This window comes from Oncorhynchus gorbuscha, linkage group LG21 (assembly GCF_021184085.1).
Source record: "Oncorhynchus gorbuscha isolate QuinsamMale2020 ecotype Even-year linkage group LG21, OgorEven_v1.0, whole genome shotgun sequence".
Classification (NCBI taxonomy): Eukaryota; Metazoa; Chordata; class Actinopteri; order Salmoniformes; family Salmonidae; genus Oncorhynchus; species Oncorhynchus gorbuscha.
In genome coordinates this window covers 12,251,551-12,264,355 of record NC_060193.1, presented here as the reverse complement: position 1 = coordinate 12,264,355, position 12,805 = coordinate 12,251,551, and the positions used below count along the sequence as shown (strand labels likewise).

Sequence of the window (12,805 nt, the reverse complement as noted above, 5' to 3'; positions counted from 1 at the left end):
TCTGATGGAGCATGGAGAATGGTGTTATTTCTGATGGAGCATGGAGAATGGTGTTATTTCTGATGGAGCATGGAGAATGGTGTTATTTCTGATGGAGAACGGTGTTATTTCTGATGGAGCATGGAGAATGGTGTTATTTCTGATGGAGAACGGTGTTATTTCTGATGGAGCATGGAGACCGGTGTTATTTCTGATGGAGCATGGAGAACGGTGTTATTTCTGATGGAGCATGTAGAATGGTGTTATTTCTGATGGAGCATGGAGAATGGTGTTATTTCTGATGGAGCATGGAGAATGGTGTTATTTCTGATGGAGCATGTAGAATGGTGTTATTTCTGATGGAGCATGGAGAATGGTGTTATTTCTGATGGAGCATGGAGAATGGTGTTATTTCTTACTAAGTGATAAGGTCTATTGATAGGATCTAGCTGAATGAGCACGATATTTGAATAAGGGGGATTGTAAATATACAAATATACAATATGCACTTATTTTAGATCTATATGACCTTATGATCACTGGAGACAAATGGGAACCAGGTCACACGGCAGCAAACTGAAGCATAGCAACACTTTCCCACAGTGAAGGTAATGAAATGCCTTATAACCTGGGATGATATGTAGTAGACCCAAGATATACTATCCTGTGTCCGCTATAATATCCCAGATGAATAGGACACGGTTTGAATACCATAAACTCTAGCCATGTGCAAATGATAGTATAGCTCCAAACCTACCGAGTTGACATTTCTAGAATGTTTTCATTATATTCCCAGACGTTTCACTGTATTTTTTACCATTTGTATTGTGTTAAATATGAGTCACTATTGGTAGCCACCTGTCAGTTATACCCAGATACATTTACAACTGTCACTGACTTTAGTTTTAGTCTTTACCTCGTCAGTTTATCTTTATTTTACTCTGTTACGTTCATGTGGTTGTTCCTGACGATCACTAGAAAAAGTGGATGATTTTAGGCTAATGTATTACAAGCTGTGCAATAAGTTGCCTATTTGAACCATAATGTAACGCAGACCAGACCCAGCAGTTAAGACCTGGAGCCTGGCGCACGGTTCACCACGACTGGTACGTCGTCAACACAGTTCCTTGATTAGTGAGGATCATGAGGGTCGTTTTACGGGACCACCATCTCAAACCCCTATCGCACACATTTTCCCCTTCTAATATTTCACAGATTCAACAACTGAATTTTATTATAATAATAATAATAATGTGTAACATTTCTATAGCGCTTTTAATAGAATGTCAAAGTGCTGAAAATAAGACGAATATGTGTGAATATGTGTGAATATGCGTGAATATGCGTGAATATGCGTGAGTATGCGTGAATATGCGTGAATATGCGTGAATATGCGTGAGTATGCGTGAATATGTGTGAATATGCGTGAATATGTGTGAATATGTGTAAATGTGTGTAAATGTGTGTAAATGTGTGAGTATGTGTGTAAATGTGTGAGTATGTGTGAGTATGCGTGAGTATGTGTGAGTATGTGTGAATATGCGTGAGTATGTGTGAGTATGTGTGAATATGCGTGAGTATGCGTGAGTATGCGTGAATATGCGTGAATATGTGTGAATATGCGTGAATATGCGTGAGTATGTGTGAGTATGTGTGAGTATGTGTGAGTATGTGTGAATATGTGTGAATATGTGTGAATATGTGTGAATATGTGTAAATGTGTGTAAATGTGTGTAAATGTGTGAATATGCGTGAATATGCGTGAATATGCGTGAGTATGTGTGAATATGCGTGAGTATGCGTGAGTATGCGTGAGTATGTGTGAGTATGTGTGAATATGCGTGAATATGCGTGAATATGCGTGAATATGCGTGAATATGCGTGAGTATGCGTGAATATGCGTGAGTATGTGTGAGTATGTGTGAGTATGCGTGAGTATGCGTGAATTTACAAGGCTTTCTTCCATTGAGCCCTAACATTCTGAACATTTTCACCAAACTTAAAGGGATACTATAATAACCTTGTTATATACTGTACTGATGGGATAGTGAAGGTCAAAGGTTATTTCAGCCACACACTCCTCTGACTGCTGCATGAAGAGTTGCTAAGGGCGCAGTGCCAGGTGTTCCCGAGCAGACAGTGACTTTGAATACTGGTCAAATTAAATAAATACATGTAATTACATTATCCATGTGACATTGCTACACACAAGGATATACCATGACATTTAAAATTCTTAAATTGAATAATTTAATAAAACAACAAAGGTTTGAATGTCGTTTTTATGACGTGTGCCTCGTAAAAATACATGCTGTATAGCCTACAGAGGTTTCGCGGGTTTCAGCTTGTTGGTACTAGTCAGAGGGTCCATGTGTAGCAACGCGAAGTGGGAGATCACCAGGCTGATCAATGCAAAATGGAATTCAAATGACTAAATAAGAAGGAGTAGGCTACAACGTGCGACCGACAGGTAGTTGTTTCATCTGAATGGAGTTGTAGACATTGACTCTTATTATTTCATTGTTATTATTATTAGACAATAGTTGCCATGGTATTCTTGTTACAGGGACCGCGCCATAACGAATCATTTGGACGGGCCTTTGATTTCCATAGGCGGGCACGTTTTTTTCACGGGAACTCCTATGTACTGTATGCACGCGCCACACCCGTTGCTAACAGGCGCTTGCGCGTTCACATTTGTTTAACGGGTGTAATAGTAAAAGACCATCCGAAAGCTTACAATTTATCCTACCATTTCTACCCATCTGCGTGCCAGGTATGATTATTTTCAATATGCGCATTTTTCATGAAGCAGTTTCACTTTCATAATAACTGTCACAGTGGTTAATCATAAAGATCTGAAATAAATGAAAGCCTAGAACTCAGAGATGATACATCACAGGCCAATGCAGCAGTAGGCCTATAACTTCCATCATCAACTAAGTCAAATAAAAAAGACCTAAAGCCAACAAATAAAAACAGTAGAAAATATCCTGATGATAATTCTGGTTCTTTCAATCACATTATTTGTAAATAATACAGTATATATACAAAGGTATATGGACACCCATTCAAATGAGTGGATTCTGCCATTTCAGCCACACCCGTTGCTGACAGGCACATAAAATTGAGTAAACAGCAATGCAATCTCCATGGACAAACATTGGCAGTAGAATGGTCTTACTGGAGAGCTCAGTGACTTTCAATGTGGCACCGTTATTCGAGGCCACCTTTCCAACAAGTCAGTTTGTCAGATTTCTGCCCTGCTAGAACTGCCCCGGTCAACTGTAAGTGCTGTTATTGTGAAGTGGGAACTTCTAGGAGTAACAACGGCTCAGCGGCGAAGTGGTAGGCAACACAAGCTCACAGAATGGGACCGGTGAGTGCTGAAGCGTGTAGCGCGTAAATATAATCTGTTCTCGGTTGCAACACTCACAACCGAGTCCCAAACTGCCTCTGGAAGTAACGCCAGCACAAAAACTGTTTGTCGGGAGCTTCATGAAATGGGTTTCCATGGCCGAGCAGCTGCACACAAGCCTAAGATCATCATGCGCAACGTCAAGCGTTGGCTGGAGTGGTGTAAAACTCACTGCCATTGGCCTCTGGATCAGTGGAAACACGTTCTGTGGAGTGATGAATAACGCTTCACCATCTGGCAGTCAGACGGATGAATCTGGGTTTGGCGGATTCCAGGATAATGTTACCTGCACCAATGCATAGTGACAACTGTAAAGTTTGGTAGAGGAGGAATAATGGTCTATGGCTGTTTTTCATGGTTACGGCTAGGACCCTTAGTTCCAGTGAAGGGAAATCTTAACGCTACAACATACAATGACATTCTAGATGATTCTGTGCTTCCAACTTTGTGGCATAGGTTTGAGGAAGGCCCTTTCATGTTTCAGCATGACAATACTCCCTATATACAAATCGAGGTCCATACAGAAATGGTTTGTTGAGATCAGTGTGGAAGAACTTGATGTATTTAATTTATTTCAAACAGAGACAGAGAGAGCGACTCAGAGCCCCAGGACAGCAACACAATTAGACCCAACCAAATCATGACAAAACTCAAAGATAATTACTTGACACATTGGAAATAATTAACAAAAAAACAGAGCAAACTATAATGCTATTTGGCCCTAAACAGAGAGTACACAGTGGCAGAATACCGGACCACTGTGACTGAACCAAAATTAAGTAAATCTTTGACTTATGTACAGACTCACTGAGTATAGCCTTGCTATTGAGAAAGGCCGCCGTAGGCAGACATGGCTCTCAAGAGAAGACAGGCTATGTGCTCACTGCCCACAAAATGAGGTGGAAACTGAGCTGCACTTCCTAACCTCCTGCCCAATGTATGTCCATATTAGACACATATTTCTCTCAGATTACACAGATCCACAAAGAATTTGAAAACAAAACCCAATTTTGATAAACTCCCATATCTACTGGGTGAAATACCATCACAGCAGCAAGATGTGTTACCTGTTGCCACGAGAAAAGGGCAACCAGTGAAGAACAAACACCATTGTACAATACAACCCATATTTATGTTGATTTATTTTCCCTTTTGTACTTTAACTATTTGCACATAATATGACATTTGTATGGTCTTCATTCTTTTGGAACTTTTGTGAGTGTAATCTTTACTGTTGATTTTTAGTGTTTACTTCACTTTTGTTTCTTATCTACTTCACTTGCATTGGCAACGTTAACATATGTTTCCCATACCAATAAAGCCTTTAAATTGTAATTGAATTGAAAGAGGGTGAAAGGGAGGGAGGGAGTAGAGAGTATTTCATATGGATCCCATTGTTCTCTCTCAGACCACATTAAATTCCAAGGCTTGACCTACCCCCACCCCCACATTCGTGCATTAGAATTAAACCAGAACCATACGTCAAACCCACGTCATAGTCGGGGGTGTCACCCTGTCATGATTCGGTGCTGCGGTAAACTAACACAATAGTAGCCTAACGTTACATTTGGATTTTCACAGAAACTGCAGACAAACTGACAGACAGTCGCATGACATTTTCAGGGTAACACGTGTCCCTTTACTTGCTACTTTAAAGAGGAAGTAGCCTATGTTTATCGTTAACGAAGTGGCTACAGTAGGCTAGTCTATTTGAGTCTAGGTTGCGTTACATTGTAATAAGATAGTTACAACGTTGACAATGATGCTGCCGCACACGGTGATATATTTTTTTATAAACAATGTATTAAAGTCGCTTGTGGCTACAGTAGCCGAGTTCATCACTTTGTTTCAACCAGATACAATCTGTGGCTGTCTGACGTTGGGAACTAGCAATCTAGCAGGAGTAGGGTAGAATTAATCAGATTGAGGTTCATTTCGACAGTATAGACTAGCCCCTCCCTACACTAAATTTGACAGGTACAAACGGACCCTGTGTTTTGCATTCTAGATAACTGTATCGCCACAAACCCATAGCCTAATGCGAAGTACGAGTTCGCTTGCATATTGATGAGATGATTTCATTCGCACTTAAAACTCTCTCTCTCTCATCATTGTCCCTCTATCTCTCTCCCCTGAACCAACGAAACCTCCACTCTTCTCAACTAACCCTCTGTTATTGCTGCTTAGGGAACCTCGTCCAGTGTGCTGCTTGCCTTTCATGCCCTGTCTCTGCATGCGAAACCAGGATACCTTTTGTTCCTTATGATTGCCTATTTTCCCAAATAACACAAACATCACCAGAAAAATGTAAACGCTAAAAACAACCAAAGACTGATAATTTATCCTTACCTGGTCCCCGCCTTGTCTCCCATCTTCGCAGGCACTGGGTTTGAGTGCTATTAAAGTGTAATATTAGTGTAAATTTGGACGGTATTTTGATTACAAGGTCTTCCTCAATACTGTCCTCTTTCCTCCTCTCGGTCGTAGGATCGAGCTCCAATCAGTCTCTGTTCGGCTTGTGTAGCACTGTGAAACTCGGTTTCCGCAGCCTACAAACGGAAACGAACCCTTCGTTTCGTCCCTCAAGCTCTGACAGTGAGCGAAATACAGAGCTACGCCCTCACCGTCTGACAGACACCGCCCTCGACCAATCGCTTCTTCGGAATCATGTGCATCAGTGAAAGGCTAGCAGACATTAAATAAACGCCTGAAACTAGATCAAGGGCGGGCTGCGCCTGCTTCATATTGGTCCTGACTGGACTTAACGAGAAGGGGGGGAAAGTATCATTTGACTTCCCCTTAAAACCGGAACATCCGGTTGTTGGGGACTCGGCAGAGGCTTGTGAATGGACAACAAACAGGCACAGCCCACCCTTGCCTTTGGGACCACCAATGGAATACGGGGGAAAAAATGGTAGAGGGTGTGTCTTTCTTATCAATTAAGGAGGAATCAGGATGTGGACATGAAGATAGGTTTAGGGTTCGGGTTAATTTCATGTCCACATGCCGGTTCAACTCCAGCCTCAACCATAACCTTAACCCTAGCCTCATTTTCACATCCTGTTTCCACCCTAACCTCAACCACAACCCGGACGCCAACCCTAGAGAGAGAACCAAGGTGCCTCTCTAATTCAGTTAAAACGGCCTCTAATCAACCCCTTGTAATCCAGCGGACACCATTCATATAATGCAGACCCCATTATTAGTAATATCATAATTACCAACATTATTCAACGTTGCCTAGCAATAGATCTGTGGACCCTATAGGGAGCCATAGTGTCAAGCTGTACCTCATGACAGGTCTTGGATAAAGAAATGTCCTGCTGGGCAGTGGTGGAAAAAGTACTCAAGTCCTTGAGTAAAAGTAAAGATCCCTTAATAGAAAATGATTCAAGTAAAAGTAAAAGTCACCCAGTAAAATACTACTTGAGTAAAAGTCTAAAAGTATTCGGTTTTAAATATACTTAAGAATCAAAAGTAAGTGGAATTGCTAAAAATGTACTTAAGTATCAAGTATAAATGATTTCAAATTCCAACCCGGACGGCACAATTTTATTACATTTTTTATTGACGTATAACCGGGGACACACTCCAACACTCAGACATCATTTACAGAGAGCCAGGGGCACACTCCAACACTCAGACATCATTTACAGATAGCCAGGGACACACTCCAACACTCAGACATCATTTACAGAGAGCCAGGGGCACACTCCAACACTCAGACATCATTTACAGATAGCCAGGGGCACACTCCAACACTCAGACATCATTTACAGATAGCCAGGGGCACACTCCAACACTCAGACATCATTTACAGATAGCCAAGGGCACACTCCAACACTCAGACATCATTTACAGATAGCCAGGGACACACTCCAACACTCAGACATCATTTACAGATAGCCAGGGACACACTCCAACACTCAGACATCATTTACAGATAGCCAGGGACACACTCCAACACTCAGACATCATTTACAGATAGCCAGGGACACACTCCAACACTCAGACATCATTTACAGACAGCCAGGGACACACTCCAACACTCAGACATCATTTACAGATAGCCAGGGACACACTCCAACACTCAGACATCATTTACAGATAGCCAGGGACACACTCCAACACTCAGACATCATTTACAGATAGCCAGGGACACACTCCAACACTCAGACATCATTTACAGATAGCCAGGGACACTCCAACACTCAGACATCATTTACAGATAGCCAGGGGCACACTCCAACACTCAGACATCATTTACAGATAGCCAGGGGCACACTCCAACACTCAGACATCATTTACAGATAGCCAGGGACACACTCCAACACTCAGACATCATTTACAGATAGCCAGGGACACACTCCAACACTCAGACATCATTTACAGATAGCCAGGGGCACACTCCAACACTCAGACATCATTTACAGATAGCCAGGGGCACACTCCAACACTCAGACATCATTTACAGATAGCCAGGGGCACACTCCAACACTCAGACATCATTTACAGATAGCCAGGGGCACACTCCAACACTCAGACATCATTTACAGATAGCCAGGGGCACACTCCAACACTCAGACATCATTTACAGATAGCCAGGGGCACACTCCAACACGCAGACATCATTTACAGATAGCCAGGGACACACTCCAACACTCAGACATCATTTACAGATAGCCAGGGACACACTCCAACACTCAGACATCATTTACAGATAGCCAGGGACACACTCCAACACTCAGACATCATTTACAGATAGCCAGGGGCACACTCCAACACTCAGACATCATTTACAGATAGCCAGGGGCACACTCCAACACTCAGACATCATTTACAGATAGCCAGGGACACACTCCAACACTCAGACATCATTTACAGATAGCCAGGGACACACTCCAACACTCAGACACCATTTACAGATAGCCAGGGGCACACTCCAACACTCAGACATCATTTACAGATAGCCAGGGGCACACTCCAACACTCAGACATCATTTACAGATAGCCAGGGGCACACTCCAACACTCAGACATCATTTACAGATAGCCAGGGGCACACTCCAACACTCAGACATCATTTACAGATAGCCAGGGGCACACTCCAACACTCAGACATCATTTACAGATAGCCAGGGGCACACTCCAACACTCAGACATCATTTACAGATAGCCAGGGACACACTCCAACACTCAGACATCATTTACAGATAGCCAGGGACACACTAACACTCAGACATCATTTACAGATAGCCAGGGACACACTCCAACACTCAGACATCATTTACAGATAGCCAGGGACACACTCCAACACTCAGACATCATTTCCAGATAGCCAGGGACACACTCCAACACTCAGACATCATCTGTCAGGGCTCAGGTCTGTCAGGGCCCAGGTCTGTCAGGGCCCAGGTCTGTCAGGGTCTGACCTTTTCTTTTCCCTTGATCCCCATTATTATTTGCACCTGTGCCTAGTTTCCCCTGATTGTATTTAAACCCTTTGTTTTCCTCAGTTCTTTGCTCTGTGTTTGTATGTTAACACCCAGCCCTAGTACTCTGAGAACTCTTGTTGATCCTGGTGGACTCTCTTGTGGAATTCTGTTTTTTGTTCTTGTTTATTTATTTTTGAGTATCTTTTGAGGCTTTTTATGCTTTACCTTCCACCTTGTGGATTTACCTTTTTGTCTTGGAGGATTACCTTTGTTCTTGTGGAATTCCTTTTGAGGTTGTGGAGTTACATGTTTTCCTGAAGAACTTCACTTTTTACTTCATTAAATACACCGTCTCAAGTACTGCTGTGTCTGCCTCATCTTCTGGGTTCTGCCGACTATTCGTGGCTCAGTTGGTTAAGTGACTGTTTCTCATTCCGGAGACCCGGGTTCGTAACCAGGTCCTGACAGAGGCTATATACAGGAGGTACCAGTACCGAGTCAATGTGGAGGCTATATACAGGAGGTACCGGTACCGAGTCAATGTGGAGGCTATATACAGGAGGTACCGGTACCGAGTCAATGTGGAGACTATATACAGGGGGTACCGGTACAGAGTCAATGTGGAGACTATATACAGGAGGTACCAGTACCGAGTCAATGTGGAGGCTATATACAGGAGGTACCGGTACCGAGTCAATGTGGAGGCTATATACAGGAGGTACCGGTACCGAGTCAATGTGGAGACTATATACAGGGGGTACCGGTACAGAGTCAATGTGGAGACTATATACAGGGGGTACCGGTACAGAGTCAATGTGGAGGCTATATACAGGGGGTACCGGTACAGAGTCAATGTGGAGGCTATATACAGGGGGTACCGGTACAGAGTCAATGTGGAGACTATATACAGGGGGTACCGGTACAGAGTCAATGTGGAGGCTATATACAGGGGTATATCAATGTGGAGACTATATACAGGGGGTACCGGTACAGAGTCAATGTGGAGGCTATATACAGGGGGTACCGGTACAGAGTCAATGTGGAGGCTATATACAGGAGGTACCGGTACCGAGTCAATGTGGAGGCTATATACAGGAGGTACCGGTACCGAGTCAATGTGCGGGGGTATATACAGGAGGTCCCGGTACCGAGTCAATGTGGAGGCTATATACAGGAGGTACCGGTACCGAGTCAATGTGGAGGCTATATACAGGAGGTACCGGTACCGAGTCAATGTGCGGGGGTATATACAGGAGGTACCGGTACCGAGTCAATGTGGAGGCTATATACAGGAGGTACCTGTTCCACTGGATGTCATAAGGTGAATGCACCAATTTGTAAGTCGCTCTGGATAAGAGCGTCTGCTAAATGACTTAAATGTAATGTAAATGTAAATGTACCAGTACCGAGTCAATGTGGAGGCTATGTACAGGGGGTACCGGTACAGAGTCAATGTGGTGGCTATATACAGGAGGTACCGGTACCGAGTCAATAAATATGCTATATACAGGAGGTACCGGTACTGAGTCAATGTGCGGGGGTACAGGTTTGTCGAGGTCATTTGTATATGTAGGTGGGGGTAAAGTGACTATGTATAGATAATAAACAGGTTAGTTGAGGTAGTTGAGGTAATATGTACATGTAGGTAGGGGTAAACTGACTATGTATAGATAATAAACAGGTTAGTTGAGGTAGTTGAGGTAATATGTACATGTAGGTAGGGGTAAAGTGACTATGTATAGATAATAAACAGGTTAGTTGAGGTAATATGTACATGTAGGTAGGGGTAAAGTGACTATGTATAGATAATAAACAGGTTAGTTGAGGTAATTGAGGTAATATGTACATGTAGGTAGGGGTAAAGTGACTATGTATAGATAATAAACAGGTTAGTTGAGGTAATATGTACATGTAGGTAGGGGTAAAGTGACTATGTATAGATAATAAACAGGTTAGTTGAGGTAATTGAGGTAATATGTACATGTAGGTAGGGGTAAAGTGACTATGTATAGATAATAAACAGGTTAGTGGAGGTAATATGTACATGTAGGTAGGGGTAAACTGACTATGTATAGATAATAAACAGGTTAGTGGAGGTAGTTGAGGTAATATGTACATGTAGGTAGGGGTAAACTGACTATGCATAGATAATTAACAGCGAGTTAATTGTTCAGCAGTCTTATGCTTTGGTGGTAGAAGCTGTTAAGGAGCTTTTTGGACCGAGACATGCGCTCCAGTGCCATAAACATAAAACGTGTTTGAAACAATCAGGTTAGATCTAAATATAAATGTGATAATTACATGTAATTGATAAATTAGCAATGATCTATTTGAATATTATGTTGTGTATCAATCAGATGTGTTATGTTGAGATGAAATGGAATTAAAGTCAGGTAAATGACCAGCAAGATTAGTCTTTCTTCTAGGAGTAAAGTACAGAGTTCAAACATTCTTCTAGGAGTAAAGTACAGAGTTCAAACATTCTTCTAGGAGTAAAGTACAGAGTTCAAACATTCTTCTAGGAGTAAAGTACAGAGTTCAAACATTCTTCTAGGAGTAAAGTACAGAGTTCAAACATTCTTCTATGAGTAAAGTACAGAGGTCAATCATTCTTCTAGGAATAAAGAACAGAGTTACATCATTCTTCAAGGAGTAAAAAGTAAATTGTTCATTGATTCTTCTAGGAGTAAAAAGTAAATTGTTCATTGATTCTTCTAGGAGTAAAAAGTAAATTGTTCATTGATTCTTCTAGGAGTAAAAAGTAAATTGTTAATTGATTCTTCTAGGAGTAAAAAGTAAATTGTTCATTAATTCCTCTAGGAGTAATGTACAGAGTTCGATCATCCTTCTCGCAGTAAATAGTTCAATCATTCTTCTAGGTGTAAAGAGGTCAATCATTATTCTAGGTGTAAAGAGGTCAATCATTCTTCTAGGTGTAAAGTACAGAGGTCAATCATTCTTCTAGGAGTAAAGTACAGAGGTCAATCATTCTTCTAGGTGTAAAGAGGTCAATCATTCTTCTAGGAGTAAAGTACAGAGGTCAATCATTCTTCTAGGAGTAAAGTACAGAGGTCAATCATTCTTCTAGGTGTAAAGAGGTCAATCATTCTTCTAGGTGTAAAGTACAGAGAACAATCATTCTTCTAGGAGTAAAGTACAGAGGTCAATCATTCTTCTAGGTGTAAAGTACAGAGGTCAATCATTCTTCTAGGTGTAAAGAGGTCAATCATTCTTATAGGTGTAAAGTACAGAGGTCAATCATTCTTCTAGGTGTAAAGAGGTCAATCATTCTTCTAGGAGTAAAGTACAGAGGTCAATCATTCTTCTAGGTGTAAAGTACAGAGGTCAATCATTCTTCTAGGTGTAAAGAGGTCAATCATTCTTATAGGTGTAAAGTACAGAGGTCAATCATTCTTCTAGGTGTAAAGAGGTCAATCATTCTTCTAGGAGTAAAGTACAGAGGTCAATCATTCTTCTAGGAGTAAAGTACAGAGGTCAATCATTCTTCTAGGTGTAAAGAGGTCAATCATTCTTCTAGGTGTAAAGTACAGAGGTCAATCATTCTTCTAGGAGTAAAGTACAGAGGTCAATCATTCTTCTAGGTGTAAAGTACAGAGGTCAATCATTCTTCTAGGTGTAAAGAGGTCAATCATTCTTATAGGTATAAAGAGATCAATCATTCTTATAGGTGTAAAGAGATCAATCATTCTTCTAGGAGTAAAGAGGTCAATCATTCTTCTAGGTGTAAAGTACAGAATTCAATCATTCTTCTAATAGTAAAGTATAAGTTCAATGAAAAATGTATGTTCTCTTTATTGCAGATCCACTTTTAGTTGTAATAATATTCAGACATCTTGTTTAATAATGATGATATGTGTTTGGGAGGGGGGGGGTTTCACGTGACAAGATGAGAAGGTTTTGGTGAGAGAGACTTTCAAGCAGCAAAATGGAAATCATTAATACATAACACCACG

General features: G+C 41.5%; 1 protein-coding gene across 1 annotated transcript in view; it reads right to left on the bottom strand.

Annotated features, from left to right (window-relative positions):
* LOC124008283 (arrestin red cell-like) overlaps positions 1-6,054 on the bottom strand; it is a 94,779-nt gene extending 88,725 nt beyond the window's left edge. Inside the window, exon 1 of the mRNA XM_046319439.1 lies at positions 5,747-6,054. Within this exon, the coding sequence (XP_046175395.1) occupies positions 5,747-5,769 (23 nt within the window). The 5' untranslated portion in view covers positions 5,770-6,054. The remainder of the gene's footprint in view (positions 1-5,746) is intronic.
* Between the last annotated feature and the right edge of the window lie 6,751 nt (positions 6,055-12,805).